At 32.7% G+C, this 16,597-nt stretch overlaps 1 protein-coding gene across 5 annotated transcripts in view; it reads right to left on the bottom strand.

Annotated features, from left to right (window-relative positions):
- The window catches only part of LOC140451378 (sphingomyelin phosphodiesterase), a 111,157-nt gene that overhangs the window by 29,650 nt on the left and 64,910 nt on the right, over positions 1-16,597 (bottom strand). For all 5 annotated transcript variants that reach the window (XM_072545143.1, XM_072545147.1, XM_072545146.1 and 2 more), the window contains 8 exons: positions 12,763-12,890; positions 9,294-9,442; positions 8,394-8,472; positions 8,165-8,337; positions 7,015-7,209; positions 6,823-6,923; positions 375-527; positions 137-246 (listed from right to left, as the gene is read on the bottom strand). In XM_072545143.1, coding sequence (XP_072401244.1) covers positions 137-246; positions 375-527; positions 6,823-6,923; positions 7,015-7,209; positions 8,165-8,337; positions 8,394-8,472; positions 9,294-9,442; positions 12,763-12,890 — 1,088 coding nt within the window. The remainder of the gene's footprint in view (positions 1-136; positions 247-374; positions 528-6,822; positions 6,924-7,014; positions 7,210-8,164; positions 8,338-8,393; positions 8,473-9,293; positions 9,443-12,762; positions 12,891-16,597) is intronic.

Here is a 16,597-nt window from a genome sequence, read left to right as displayed (position 1 = left end):
ATACAATATAATGAAGCAATGCAAAGAACTTATAGACCTTTTCATATCAGTTTAAAAGTATATAAAAGTATTTTTCATACCTTTAACAATGTGGTATATAAAATGAATATTTTTAGAATGGTACATTATGACTTACCCTCGTAGACTTGTCATGATCGCCATCTACGTAATACAATCGATATGACGGGTTTAAATCATAGTAAGGTGTAACTGATGGACCAATATATGCAATATTTATGGCTCTTGCTGAAAAGAAGAGTTTAAAAATTTGTAATAGAAGAAAAAACAGTCAAAAACTTTAAAGAATTGGTCCGAATGTGTCAAAAAATCTTAAAAGTAGTCGAAAATTTTTGACTAAATTAAAAAATTCTTACATAAATCCTTTTTGTCATAAAATACTTCGAATTCGTCGTAATGGGTGTGTCCGAAAAACTGAGCAACTATGGTTGATTCATATCTATTGATAATTGCGTAGTAATTTCTTGACCACACTTTCAGACAATCGGAGTGACCAGGAGGAATATGACCTAAAAACAAAACCAAAATTCAAATTTATAATTTAACTAATGTGTTACTAAAATTATTTGTAGTCTTATTGGGTTTCTTTGGACCACCCATGGAATTAAGACGTGCCTGTAAACAACTCTTTATCATTCTTACGTTGGCGTCGACTCAACACTCTGACATATGTATACAGCAAGATACTTAATAACAGAAAACTAATAACATATAATTATATTAAAAACGACATCATAAAACATTATCATAAACCGGTAAAACAATCACAAGAACCAAGTACCGACATAATCAATAAGAAGGTTCACGAATAATCCAAAGGTCAATCAAACAATATGCCCTTCTTCCTTATTGCGCCGTCTCCTTTAGAAGGTTAACGATCCAAATGGCAAGTGTAGCTTTGGAAACTGCTGCACGAAAGATTTCTGTGGATGAGCGGTCAAACCATCTCTTCAGGTCTTTCAGCCACGAGTTCTTACGTCTTCCAACTGATCTTTTGCCCTAAACTTTACCTTTCAATATGATTTGAAGTAATTCATATCTTTCACCTCTCAACACATGGCCCAAGTATTGTATTTTTCTCTCTTTGATTGTGCTGAGTAATTCTTTTTCTTTGGGTACTCATACGCCGAAGTACCTCACCATTGGTACCTTTTTGTATCCATGGAATTCTCAGCATCCGTCTGTATATATACATTTCAAAGGCATATTTTCTTTTTTCTGTTTCAGAGTCCATTGTTCAACTTCACAGCCATACAGAAAAACAGAGAAGATGTAATATCTGATCATTCGAATTCTGAGCTCTAGACTAAAGTCTGATCTTGTAAAAAATGTTTTTATGTTCATGAGTGTTTTCCTCGCTTGTTCAATTCTTGATATAATTTTTTTTTGTCACCTGTTCTATTATTTTTGTCCCTTGGGATACAAATGTACGTTTGTTCTTGTGCGTTGCTTGCTATTAGGACGGTATGATCAGCGTACCTGATGCTATCTATGTTGGTTCCGTTAATCTTGATTCCAACTTGAACCTCGTTTAATGCTTTTCTGAATATAGATTCCGAATACAGACTAAATAATAGTGGTGATAAGACGCAACCCTGTCTCACTCCTCGTCGGATTCGTATATTTTCGGATGTTATGTGCTCTATTTCAATTGTTGCCGTTTGGTGCCAATATACATAGTATTGGGAATATATGGAATGATCCAAGATGGCGGAAAGTAAAAATGTGCCGTCACCTCTCTCTGTAGTAAAAGAGGTAGATTTTGAAGAGAATACATTTAAATGTTATCAAACTAAGCCTAATAAAATACTCGTTTGTATAGTATGTGGAAATAGTTATCACATCTCATGTGCTGTGAAAAACAAAGTGAAATTCTTCAAGATAGGAGATTGACGTGTAATTTGTTGCCAAAATAGTGATGGACAACCCATCGAATCATTTAGTGCCATAGCGATAGAAAATCAGTGGTTAAAAAGGCTGTTAGCTGAAAAAGATGATAAGTACAATTTATTATTAAATAACAATAATCTATTAAAATCAAATAATGAACACTTGCTAGAAAAATTAAATTTATTGAAATCAGAAATAACCAGAACCAGAATCTCACAAAAACCCAACTCAACTGTTAATGAGGGTTTAATAAAAACTCAAGGTAATGAAGATAAGACGGCCAGTGTCCAGTTAACTAATTCTAAATACAAAACAAACAATGAAACTGACTAAAATAAAAATTTTAATGATAAAAACACCAAACATGTTGAAAGAAATTCCAATATACAGGGCATTTCAAAAATTACTGCAAACAAATTAAATGCACAATTAATGGAAATTCAAACCAAACAAACATGTGACTACATTACAAATTTAATTGTTGAGAATGCGGAAAGCACAAAAATAAATCTTAATCACATCACAACAGGGAGTTCAGAGAATAAAGCCGACGATGAAGGATATCAGATTGTGACAACAAGACGCAAGAAAATAATGGGAACTGGAATTGGTGATAAGGATTTCCATGGAAAATCCGAAAAACCAGACAAAAAATTGTGGCTATTCATCTCAAAAGTTCCGGATAGTGTAAAAAAAGACCACATCAAGAGTTTCATAATAACTAAGACAAACTGTGAAAATATACAAGTAAAATTGTTACCAACTGACCATAAAAGAAGGGATAATGAATGTTTTATGATAGGTGTACTACCTGACTTAAGGGAAGAAATTTACAATCCTAATCAATCCTAATTCGTTTGCCTCATATTTTGCTACAATTACAGAATACAATCTTCAAACTCATTTTGGCACATCGTTACCTTCTTCTTGTACTACCTCAAAAATGTGTAACAAAACATTTTTCTTTTTACCCGTAACTCCAATTGAAATAAAAAATACAATCGATCAATTAAAAAATAAGCCTAGTACTGGTATTGATAACATATCTGTAAAAATAATAAAACTAATAAGTGATCATATATCGATTCCTTTAACCCATTTAGTTAATCTCTCAATAACAACCAGCCAATTTCCATCCATATTTAAAATGGCAAAAGTTATTCCAATCTTCAAAAAGAATAACCTTTATGATATTTTAAATTATAGACCAGTATCTGTCCTTAGCATAATTTCAAAAGTAATAGAGAAGGTTGTATACAACAGAATGTTAAATTTTATAGAAGAATACAATTTATTAACTCCAACCCAACACGGCTTTAGATCAAAAAAGTCAACACTCACGGCTGCATGCAGCTTGTTTGAGCGTAATTATGATGAATTAGATAGTAGAAACCACGTGGCAGGATTATTTTTTGATCTATCACGAGCTTTTGACTGCTTAGACATAACATTTATTCGCAATAAATTATATAACGTTGGTTTTAGAGGGATATTTCTAGAATGGATAATAAATTTCTTAAGTGACAGGAAGAGTGTTGTTAAGATGAAAGAATCAAGCTCAGAACCATACACGACAAATAAAGATGTACCACAGGGATCCGTGCTGGGACCATTATTATTCCTAATTTTGATTAATGACCTACCAGATCACATAAGGGCACTTATAATATCAATGTTTGCTGATGATACCTCGTTAATAGTCTCTGCACGTACACTCGAGGAATTAAAAATGACAATGAAGACTGTTGTTGACTGCTTTATACGCTGGTGTAATACCAACAGACTAATATTAAACATTGACAAGACGTAAATTATTTATTTTCATTCATACAACTCATCTAAATATGACTATATCTTAACCATCCATGATAGAAACAATATATTATCTTCCACTCACTCTACAAAGTTTTTGGGTGTATTCATTGATTGTAATCTCAAATGGTCAGAGCAAGTGAATTCAGTGAACATGAAATTGAATAAAGCTTTTTATGCTATATCTAGAATTAAAAACACACTACCCATCTCGGCCACATGTGCTATAATGTAATTTTTTGGGGGAACTCAGTAGATAGTAACAAAGTGTTCATTAACCAAAAAAAAAAAAAATATCCGTAAAATTTTTAATTTGGATTAGCAACAGTCTTGTAAACCAGTTTTTATTGAACATCAAATTTTAACTTTCTACTGCCTATATATCTATAAATGTTTACTTTATGTCAAAGAGAAAATCAATACATTTCCAGTAAATTCAGACAATCACTATTACAATACAAGAAGTGCTGAATCTTTACGGGTTCCTAAACACAGAACATCCAAATTTCAAAATTGCTTCAGATATATGAGACTGACCTTATACAATCATTTGCCAAAAACTGTGAAAGAAATACCACTTATCTCTAAATTAAAAAAAAAATGTTAAAGATTTACTCTTAAGAAAAGTATATTATTCTATAAATGAATATCTTGAGGACAAACTGCAGTAGCTTCATATTTTACTTGTAAAAATGTTAATTTATATTTAAATGGGAATAAGCCACAATTAAAGGTTAAAATACGTTTATTGACGTTTCAATTTCCAGTTCGGAAATCGTTCTCAAAATACAAACATTAGTAAATTAAACAAATTTTGTTTTTTGTAAAAATGTTATTTTATATATATTTTATGTTTTGTCAATTTTGTTACACTGTGAATATTGTATTATACACATTAATGTTTTTTATACTGAATTCTGTAGTGGGGTATCCTATACATTTATTTTGAATGTCTTAAAGGATCAATAAAGATGACTATAACTATGACTATGACTATGAGATAATTCGCAAGTCTTGTTCGTCAGTGCCAGTTGTTCTCAGAATTTCGATCATCTTTGGATGGTTAACATATTTTCGATAATCAATAAAACATGCATATACATCTACATTTATGCCTCTTCATCGTTGTGTTAACACATTTAAAGTAAAAAGAGCTTCTAGTGTTCCTAGTCCATTTCGAAATCCGAATTGTGTGTCACTCATCTGAAATTCACACTTCTTGTAAAACTTGATTACTACATAAAACCTGCTACATACTAAATTGCATCAGGACTTAATAACATAAAACCAAAATCAGAAATCAAAGAGGCCCTGAAGAAAATGAAAAATAATCGAACCGCAGGCGAAGATGGAATAGTGAAGAAACACTAAAAGTTGCAGGAGATATATTACTTAAAAAAATTAAGCTACTTTTCAATATCTGCCTTCACAGTACCAATATTCCAACAGACTGGAACACCGCTACTACGATTATATTATATAAAGCAGGAGGCAAAGCAAATTTAGAGAATTATAGACCGATTTACCTCTTCAGACGCGGTTGGAAACACGAAGAAGAGGCCTATCTTTAGCAGTGGCCTTTTGAGGCTTTATAATGAGTAAATTTATTTCTTTGTGTTATCATTTCCTACTCATACTGACAGTAAGTCTCATTTCGATTACAAAAGACGCTATTGAAAAGCTTCTTCTTCTTCTTTTTATATAGACATGACTCTGTCTGTTTTCAATGTCCTCCAGTAAATTGTCATTCCATCGTTTGCATGGTCTTCCTACTGATCGTCTTCCTATTGGGGAACCGTCTCTTGCCGTCTTTATTACTCTATTTGTTGTCATTCGTCTTATATGAACGTTCCATTCTACTCTTCTATTTCTTACCCAGTTTTTGATGTTCTCCACCTTGCATCTATGTCGTATATCTGTACTACTAGCTCTCTCCAATAGTGTCTTACCATCAAGTGTTTTCACCTCTGCTATTTCTAACATCCTTTTTGCTCTTTCTGAGTCAGGTCTTGTTTCTGCTGCATATGTCATTATTGGTCTGATTGAAAAGCTTAATGTAGTATTTGGAGATCTTGAAAAACAAAATAAAATAGGTAGATTGAATGTTTTTTAACTAAGCGCATCCACTACCAAAGTTGTTAACAGGATATTGAATGTTTTTGTTTTAAATACGATATAACAAAGTATAAATTAAAATGAAAGTTAGTGAAAATTGTGTCTTTATGTATATGCATAAAAAAAAGGCGAAGTAATGCTGCAGTCATTTGATACAAAAAAAAAGGATTGGTGGGACAGCGATCATTGTCAAGAATTTGGCTTCTTATATTTATGACAGGTTAAAAGAAAGTGACTGGGCCTGAAGTTTACCCTTATTACACCATAAATAATTCAATTGGAGTTATGTTTGGTGAAAAATAAATAAATATACTTCATCTAATTTACTTAACCGTTGCACGTCATCCGCGTCATAGCCCGTGAGGTCACATGATACCAACAGGAAATATTTAGGCGGTAGGTGTGTTCTTTTTAACTTTTTAGAATCACTTTGCTGAGTACACTGGCATTACAGCCACTAGACATATTTTATTATATACGCGTAGAAGTAATATTTAAAGATTTCTATTAATGTTAACTTAAAGAAATACACAACAATAAGTTTCATTTAATTTGTATAAATGCATTATAAAGCGTTTTTATGAAGAACATTTGTTTGGAATACACTGTAACTGTAATCGAACGAAGGTGATATTTTGGCATACATTGGTAACACTTATTTGACAGTTGCGGTGTTGACACTTTTTATTTTACATTTTACATAAAATAAAATAAATATATATGCATTCCATTTTACATCTTTATAAGACGCATACCAGCGGCTTAAATTGTTTTTAACAAGATTATTTTTAGCTCTTGTTTTGTTTCTATTTATTTACATTAAATATTAATTTTTTTTTGTTGTATAATCCACTTTTGCAATAATTGTGACCTATTTGATTTAAAAGGGATTCAGGATTTTTTTATACTTTGGCAACTATGTCAACTTAGATCTCTGTCAATGATAATGACGTGCAACGGTAAGTAAATTATATGGGCTGTACGTACCTATTACATGTACTTTTTCTCCATTAAATTCTGCAGACTGCAATTCATAAATAAACCACTGCAGCTCTGTTGCGGGATCTGTACTATTGAGCAGCAACCACCTACAAATATAAAACGTTTTAGCATATCAACGATTTACATTGTTTATTATGATAATTTACTTAAAATATGCTATTTGCTTTATATTCTTACCAGTTTTTGTTATTGCAGTAATTCATATTTAAGGAAATCAACCTAAATCCAGGTCTGATTAAAACCGAATAAAAGGCGCCTCTTCTTACTGTGTTGCTTACTGAACTGGGTAACCATTTTCTCCATTGGATGTCAAGCTCGTCATATAGCCACGATATGGTACTTTCAGGTGAATCAACAAATGGTGGAGGAAAGCTTAAAATACAAAAAGCAATTAGGTATATGTGTTGTGATATGGAAGGAGGTCTGAAGGAAAGTAGTGACTCACTACTTCCTAAGCCAATATATAATTCCCGACAAAGCTCTCGAACACATCATATTAAACCTAGAGCTAAGATTAATACTATTACAAAAATTAATATTAAATTCAACAGTCTTCTGAGTTGACCCGCGTCGATTATCATTACGCCGAGCTTTCGACATCCTATTTGATGTCTTCTTCTGGGCTTTCGAGGTCTCAGTCACCCGAGCCCCCAGACACTACTACCCTGATCACTAACCAATGTATTACTGCTACTGGGAATAGCGGACGGTTCATTTATACCGTCGATGGTGACTTGGCTTGGGTGATTGTTGGCCTGGGGGTTAGCGTGGGTATTGGCGCGGGGGTTGGCGTGAACATTTCTGAATGTAGGATTTTGATTGGCAGGTGGACGATATTTGCTTTATGAGAGGTCTCCATGTCAAAGATAACCGTATGCCGTCATCTCTTTTATTAAGACAATTTGCCCTTATTTATTTCTATGGCTTCTCGGATGATTCTTGGTTTATAGAAGCGGATGGGGCTATGGTTCTTGAATTTTCAAAATCAATTGTGTGGCCTTTATGAAGGTGGTGTTGACCTAGAGCTGAAATTGAATCGGTATTTCGAACAGAAATGGAATGTTCATAAGTTATATTTTGGATTCTACGATTTGTTTGGACTGTATAATATAAGATATGGGACAGCCTGAACAAGGAATTTCATAAACAGAATTTTGGGGATTTTGTCAGTGACACCTTTGATGTAAGGAAGAAAAGCTTTCGTATGATGAGGTTCTGAGTTTTTGGGTTGAGATTGAATGGGAGATTACTGTCTATGGATGCTCCTATATAAATACACTCTTGAATCCATGTAACTACAGTTATTGTTTATTACATTTATACATACCTGTTAACTGGAGCTGACTCATGGTTTCCTAGAGCTGGAAATATAGGTGCACCAGGGAACATCGTCGACATCTGTTTGACAGTGTCCTTGAGAATCTTTAAATTTTCTTCCCTTGTTTGATTCCAGATGTCATGGGGTGGTAGATCCCCTGTCCAAAGAATATAATCGATATCCTGAAACGTAAACGATTTATATGACGCTTATCTGTCAAAAAGTATAATTTACTTACAGGGTGAGTCTCTTGAATATGTTGTAACATATGGTCTACTGTTATTTTTGGTGTATCGCATTTTCTATAGTCGCCCCATCTAAAAATATATGTTTCTTAAATACAAATGTCGTATAGTAATTGTAAATTATTGCAACGGCGTTCAAAATAATAAATGAGAGTTATACTACAGCATCATATAAAAAGAAAGATAAGAAGTATTAGTAAAAAAAAAGAAGCCGACAAATTTGTTTAACGGCATTATTGAAGCGAAACAAATCTCTAATAAATAAAAATATTCAAAAATATACAAATTATTCTACCTCTAAAAATATATGAACAGTACAGTTAGTTGGTATTGCGAACAGAAAACAAGAAGTTTCCAGTAAGAAGGTGTATTCACTGATACATATATTCTTGAAAACTTATAGATAAAGAAGATCTTGAAATAGATGAAATACGAGAAAGGGATAAGGGCGGCAAAATATGAGGCAATTCATTAGATTAGGTTGGTAGGTTTGTTGATCCAAAGTCTCCAATAAGGTTTACTTACTGTTGAATTGTTGAAAATACAGGAAGAAAGATCTAGAATAGATGATATAGAGAAAGATAATGACATGAGCCATAAAAAATGTTTAAAATATTATTCTGAATTTTATATTTACGTAAAAATGTACAGAGAAACTGTTGCCATTTCTTTCTAAGTGAGTGGACAATTGGTTTGGTTAGGTTAGATTAGCTTAGAGGTTATGTTAGGTTAGGCTAATGAAGAGTTAGTTAACAGATTAGTAAACACAAAATCAGGTAGCCTCGAATAATACGATTTATTACTTCGGTTAGGTACTCTTATAGAAATATATATTATAGAGATGATAATGATGAATTTAAAACAACTTTAACCTATTCTTCTATTTGACTTACTTTCCAGCTGCTGATTCTTTCGATGTCGCTGGTCCATTAGTTAGCCTACAGCAAAGTGGCTCTGCGCAATCTGCGTTGCTGCCTTCCATATAATAAGGATCATAATGCGTATCCGAGAGGTGCAGGACTTTGAATGTTGGTGCATTTGCCTAAAAGCAGAAAACATAATAGAGCTTGGGCTTCCAATACATTTTTTGAGAGATTTAAGAAAATGTTTATGGATAGTCCATTATTGCTACAGGAAGACTTGCTTTTGATATTACTGATTGTTTGGATCAGTTCAGATTTATTAACTGGTCTTATAAAGAATGAATTCGAGACCTTTTTTGAATTGGGGAGATAGAAAATAAGATCTTGTTGTGGCAAAATAGTAGATGTTATATTTTTTATCCCATTACCGAAGTATTCATTTAGATCTTCTGGTTTTGGAAGAGAAAATGTTTAAGCTGTGTTAGTTTTATTTCGAAGATCGTTTAATATAGACCAAGTTTCTCTTACAACATTTTTAGAGCTTCCCAGACGATTCTGTTAGTACATTTTTTTAGTTGTTTTGATAAATGTTAAATAGGTTTCTCTGTACTTGGAGATATATTCAGTGACAAATACAGTAGTAAATTTCTTGATGTACAGTAGTAAACGCATATTCCTGGCTGATATGCAGATACCTTTGTTAGTCAAGGGTTTGTGATGTTTTGACTTACCCACAGAGGAAAAGTGTCACTCAGAAGTCAAGCACAAATATTGGAATTTACGAAAGTTTTGAGCGGAAAAAATCCTATCTAAACGTTCGGTTTTCGAGGATTGTTTGATAAGAGTGTTAAACTTGGTATATACTACTTCATGATCAGAAAGTCCCGCATTAATAATTGTAGAGCGTACATAAAGGAGTGAGAAATCTGAGACAATATAATTAATTATGGTAGATGTTGTTTTAGTAATTCTTGTAGGAGAATTAATGGGCATTGTTAAACAAGCACAAGCAACAGCGTAATTAATATTCAAGTCACTACAAAGAATCTTTCTACTTTTATTGGGCAGGTCGTCTATCAAATTTAACAGGTAACAGGAAAAAATAGTTCCGTGAAATAATCAGGTGATCTATAAGTAAATGCAAAGATTAAAATTCTTGTTATAAACCAATGGAAACTCAAAAAAGGATTCATTCAACAGAAAGTCATATTTTGTTATAGGAGAGAAATCATATTTGTAGAAATAATTAGGATGGCACCATGAGCTGAACTTGGACGATCATACCTAGCAATTTTAGTATATTTTTCTACAAAGAAAGGCTCGTTAACTTCAAGCCAGTGTTCGGTAACCGCAAGTATCGGGGAAAATCCTAATTCCTATAGAAACAAAAATAATTCATGCTCTAGGAGCATATTGCACCAATCCTGTGGAGAGAGTCCACTGGAGAGCCACCCTTAAACCTAAGAAGAAAATACTTAACTCTATCGTATGTCTCGAGTATAAAATCTAACCCAAAAAATCCAGCTCTTCATCATACTGTTGCTAACAGGTTACAGGAGGTCTATCAAAAAAGTCCTGTACCTTTCTATGAACGAGCTAATAGATACGTATTCGATTTTAATATTGATCTACCTCCCATTTATACTATCTGTGAAATAAATTTGTTTCCCTTGGGTTGTTTCCTCTCCTCTTTGTAACCTTAAACTTACAGCATATAACAAAAATAACGTGATACCAATTTTTTTTAAAACTCACTTTCTCCATGTTCTCACACAGTACAAAAATTACCATTTTATAGACACGGACGCATCTAAGACCATAAATGAAGTAGGAGCATGCTTTGTGATATCCCATGAATATTCCATCTATAAAATGTCTCCTAAGACAAGTATTTTTACAGCAGAACTATTTACCGTCAATAAGGCCCTAACCTTTATTCTAGAAAAAAAAACTTCCCAAATCTCTGATATAATATATAATATATAATTCTATTATATCTTATAGAATGAATATTAATCAGAACCATGCTAATGTTGTCGTCACTAAAATAATTTGAGGTTTCTTCTAACACGGAACACGTCGCGTTATTAAAAATTTCGTTTAGGAGAGGCAACGGAATAGTAGTTTCAGTGACTTTCCCTTGATTTTTGCAGGTGAATAATTCTTTCCGAAGTGAGAAAGGACCTAAAAGCAGCAAGATCAGCTTCTACTTCAGTTGAACCAATTCCATAGGCATCGTTCAATTTTAGAACGATTTTACGTAGATCTTCAGTCTTAGTGGGAAGTCCTTCGGAAGCCAAAAAGAGCTTAACGCTTGTGTTGGTGAATTCTTCGTAACATACTGAAGCAGGTTGGTTGTGTAGAAAAGCAAGATGTAGTTTAATGGCTTTCAAGATATCTAGTTCCCTTAATATTGCTAGAAGATATCGACTGTTCGAGTTATTGGTTAATATAACTCTTGATGGGGTCAAAGGATCCAGATTTATCGATGATTCCAAAGAATCCTTCTTAGTAAAGTTAATATGAGAATGTAAAGCATTCTTAGATTTGCAAATTTCGATAGCCTGCTTGTCTATCACTATTTTTGTGTTTTCCACTTCACTTTTGTTGTTGCTTAAAATGGTAATTGGATTTTCCAAGCCAACTGGACTTCTGATGTTCTTCGGAGTCATATTTGACTCAGATGGAGGCGTTGGTTCGGAATATGAAGATTTTATAGACCATTTAATGTTTACACCATGTCTCCAAATTTGCTTATTAAATAATAAGTCAATGGAAGTTTTAGATTTTAAGCCTATTTTGAATGAGGAGTCACTCGCTGTGTCAGCATCTGTGTAAATTTAGGTTAAGTTGGTAATAACTATATAATAGTATTTCTCTTCTGTAATTTTTGGCTTTTTCTCTGTTGATTCGAAATGTTGAGGGGCTTCAGGTTGGGTACCTGAGGTGACATAAAATGTATTTTCCTTCAATACTTCTTTTTTCGTTTTTTCGTTTGTACAGTAGATAATTTGTTGGTAAGATTACCCATTCGATTAGATTTTTGACTGATGTTTGAAGCTTTCTATCCCCATCTTAATCTCAGTTGAATTTGATTCTTGGATTTGAACCTTAATAGTGTCATCAGAACGGCCGAAAAAAACTGACGATATATTAAAAATATCTTGTTGCCACAGTTAATGTCCATGCCTTCATTTTGTGGAACAAATCTGTGAATATATAGCAATCAGTAAACCTCATTTTGTTTTAATTGGATATTTATTGTCGTTGCTGAATGCCAAATTCCTGAGAAGAGTACGACAGGTGGTACACAGAATACGTAATGGTGAGTGATTAGACGATTCAAAGTAATCGTTAGTAATAATATGATTTAAGTTTAAGATATAAACATGTAGAGAATTTAGAAACGCTGAAGAAATTATCAAACGCTGAATGGATCAATCAATTCAAAAGCCATTAAAAAATGATATATATGATTATTAGTTTAGTTCGTACTTACCTCTGGTACATTTTGTTCAATTACAGTAGGCTTTGGTACTGGTGGGAACATAACTTCCCACTCGTGGTAGGGATTGTAAATATCACCGCAAGCATCACCAATCACAAAACTGCATATTTCATCCGGACCTAAACATAAAAATTCATTGTAATCTAATATATAATTGAGAAATTTCAGAAAACTTAACGATTATTTGAGTTTCGCAGGTTTATCAATTTCGCGTTTGGCAGTTACCACGATTAAAATGTATCGGGTTGTGTAGCGGTGAGTAGCCCGTCTGTCACGAGTGGGACCAGACTTCCATTGGAGATATTTTTGCTTATTTTAAGGAATACGTGGAAGTATAATTGGAAATATACTTGAAAAAATAATTACAAGAATACTTGAAAAACGCTCTTTTTGGATTTAGCAGACTTTTATTTGTCAAAAATAAAATTTTAAATTAATATTTCAATTCATGGTTCCCCACACATACAATTGTCATTGGAGAGTCTGTTTATATGATTGTTTAAAATGTGATGATCTTTGCTCGGTATTTTTCACATCTGAAATACACCTAAGAGATTTCCTTCTTTCTTGTTCTTTTAGTACCCTTTCCGATTATCAAACGTTGGTTATCATATTGGCAATAATAACTTTGTTTACGGCATCTCGAAACAGATTAGCTGATAATTCTTGATACCACTCTCAGAGATTTCGGAGTGAGGATGTTCTTTGGCCTCGGCCACTTCTTCCGACGATCGTGCTCTGTAATATATGGTGTAGAAAGGTATACTTATCTGGATGGCACTTTACATTGTCGAAATATTGTAACGTTCGAATTTTTAGTGTTTTCGTTATTTCTGTGTTCTTTTTCATTCGATGCAAAACCATTCATTTCCTATTCGATCAACCTAACGTATCCGTAATATTCGTCGGTAGATTGAAATCTTAAAGGCCTCCAATTTTTCACGAATTAAAAAAAGTTTGTACATTAATATAATTTATTAAGGAGTTGATACATCGGTGTATAATAAGTTGCATACCCATTAGGCCTGTTTTAAGGTTTTAAGTGAAGTATGTACTTCAATTTGGTCGATTGTTTGTTGTTGTTAGGACAATTGAAGTTTAAAGAAAACAGACCACAGGCGAATCGGCGATATATTGTTTGAGAATTATATTTCTGGATGATTTGTTATCTATAATTTTATGAACTTTTTAATAAAGTATTTAAATATTAAAATGGATCTAAAAGCAAAGGAGATCGCACACATCTTATGGCAAATGCAATATCACTCAAATGCAATAAAATTTACATGAATAGATTCGTCTCGAAATTACAATCATTTCATATCATTCAAATCTGAATTTTGATTAATAACGGCGTAAATTGTAATTGAATTAAAGTTTATGGAAATCGCATTTTTGAAGTCCATAAAACTGTCATTTATACGAGCCCCTTCCCATATCAGTTGGCCCACCTATGGAATTTGCAGTTTAAGTCGATTACCATAAACAAATTATACTCTGCATGTTTTTATAAGTTCCCATAATTAATATGGCATTTTTATTAATATTTATTAAAAACATTACCCCTATGGTTTTTTATTTATTTTCAACAATAAAAATAATTCATTAAACCCTGGCCACAGAATAATAAACAATCAAAATGCCCACTCTGCTTGAAAAAATAAGTACGCGCATCTCGTTCGCGCAGACTGAATCAGCCATGTTTTAGTCGGAACCAGTGCTGTTCAGTGACATTTTTTCTGGTGTGCATAGACAAATTAACCCGGTTTAATTTATTTACGGCAACTACAGACATAATATGCACTATTTTATTCGTACTTTCAAATGTACTAACTTATTAATCTCTAAAAATTTAAATTACAGTTCTGTCGTAGCTTGTCACAAATTTCTCAATTCGAGTATATGTTTTCGTCTAAAACATGGCGTTCGCGTGCTGACAGACTTCAAAGGCGGCATCTGAGAGTGGGCATTCTGATTTTCTAATATTATATTATGTATATATGATTCTGATTGTTATACTCGGTTCGCTATTCCCAGTCCGAACTGTCTAGTGAATTTAGTAATCATTTTTTTGCGAAGTTAGTTACTTTTTGACAGACTAAAAGTGGCTGGAAATTAATATACAACCAAGCACCCGTACTCGTAGCCAATATTAATAGTAAACAAACTAAATAGTAAATAAAATAGAACTTTGCGAATTACCGACAATCAATATTTATTTATCTGCACCATATAATAAATAGTTATGTTAAATTATAACAACTAAAATATATCTTTTAAATATATACTACCCAAAATTTATGGGTTTAGTATACACTTCCACTATTTAGAATAATTATTCTTCTTTTTTTAAAGAAAGAAGTCTGCAATAGTAGGATACTTGAGCGATTAATACTGAGACGTAGGAATTGTTGTGTTGTAGGTTTCCGACAATGAATCTGTCAAAATATGGCCGAGCTAAGCGAATGGAGTATATTTATTCTGTGCCCTGGCTATGAATTAACTGTATGTCAACATACGTTGATTTTTTCATAATTACGTTAAATCCAGAGGTAGCTATGGAAAAATTACATCAAAACAATAATATGTTATAGTCAGTTAATGTCAAATGTACTTTGTAGTATTTTAAAGCTTTTTGCCGTGGATTGTACAATGGGTCGAGGTAAAGTTATCGATGAGAAAATTTGTTCAATCATTATTAGGTTTTTTAATTCTGGAAAATCCAATTCGAAGATCGCGAATAGGTCTCAATTGTCACGCTATGGTGTAAGAAATATAGTCAGAAGATACAAAAATACAGGTTCGATCGTCACAAAACCTAGAAATAAACGAAACTAAAATAACCGAAGCAGATCGAAGTACATTAAGACGCATTATAGTGAAAAATTGACGAGCAAATTATATTGAGTTAAGCGTTTTATGAAGTGACGTTATTGGAAGACACGTTTCTATATCAACATATCACCGAGAAGACCACTAATTAAGATTTAGTACTTACAAAGTAAGTTTTATAGTTGAAAAAATTAGTACGAATCGTTTTTAATAAATTTCGTTTTATTTTAGGCTAAGGAAAAACCATTTTTAACATTACAATAAAAGAAAAATAGACTAGATGGTCAAAGGAGCATAAAGATTGGACTCAGTCGCAATGGGATTCAATACAATGGAGTGATGAGTCTAGATTTGAAGTGTGTGTTGGAGACTGTCTGAAAAGAAAAGTCAAATTTCCTGCATCCGTCATGATCTTAGGCAGCATGTCGTCTAAAGGTGTGGGAAAGTTACATTTTATCGATGGAATTGTAAACACGGACAAATATTTGAATTTTTAGAAGAATCTCTTTTACCGATTATGGAACACCATTTATCATCAGCGGAAGATTTTGTCTTTTAATTCAAAAAGAGTTTAAAATTGATTGAAGACCATGGCATACCACTTCTGGAATGGGTTTCTAACAGTCCCGACTTGTCTACGATAGAGACTTTGTGGCGCGAAATGAAAAAAGCTTTGAGAAAATACCTTGCCAGGTCCATCAACGAATTGAAGGAAAAATTGCAAGAAATATGGGATTCGTTTACATTAGATTTTTGTCAGAACTTGGTAAAAACTATGCCTCAAAGAGTTGTGGTGTGGATGTCATTAAAAATAAAGGGGATGTAACTAAGTGCAAAACTTTCACATTTTTTTTTTGTTAATATTAAATATTCTATGCGTTTTTTTTTAATTTACTATTATTCTGTTTAATCAATAGTTTTCATTACGTTATAAAATATTTTCTATAATTAGGAAATTCAAAAATGTTGTTTGATGCATTAAAACCTCTAAAAT

Source organism: Diabrotica undecimpunctata, chromosome 9 (genome assembly GCF_040954645.1).
Source record: "Diabrotica undecimpunctata isolate CICGRU chromosome 9, icDiaUnde3, whole genome shotgun sequence".
Lineage (NCBI taxonomy): Eukaryota > Metazoa > Arthropoda > Insecta > Coleoptera > Chrysomelidae > Diabrotica > Diabrotica undecimpunctata.
This window is presented reverse-complemented; position numbering and strand designations above follow the sequence as displayed.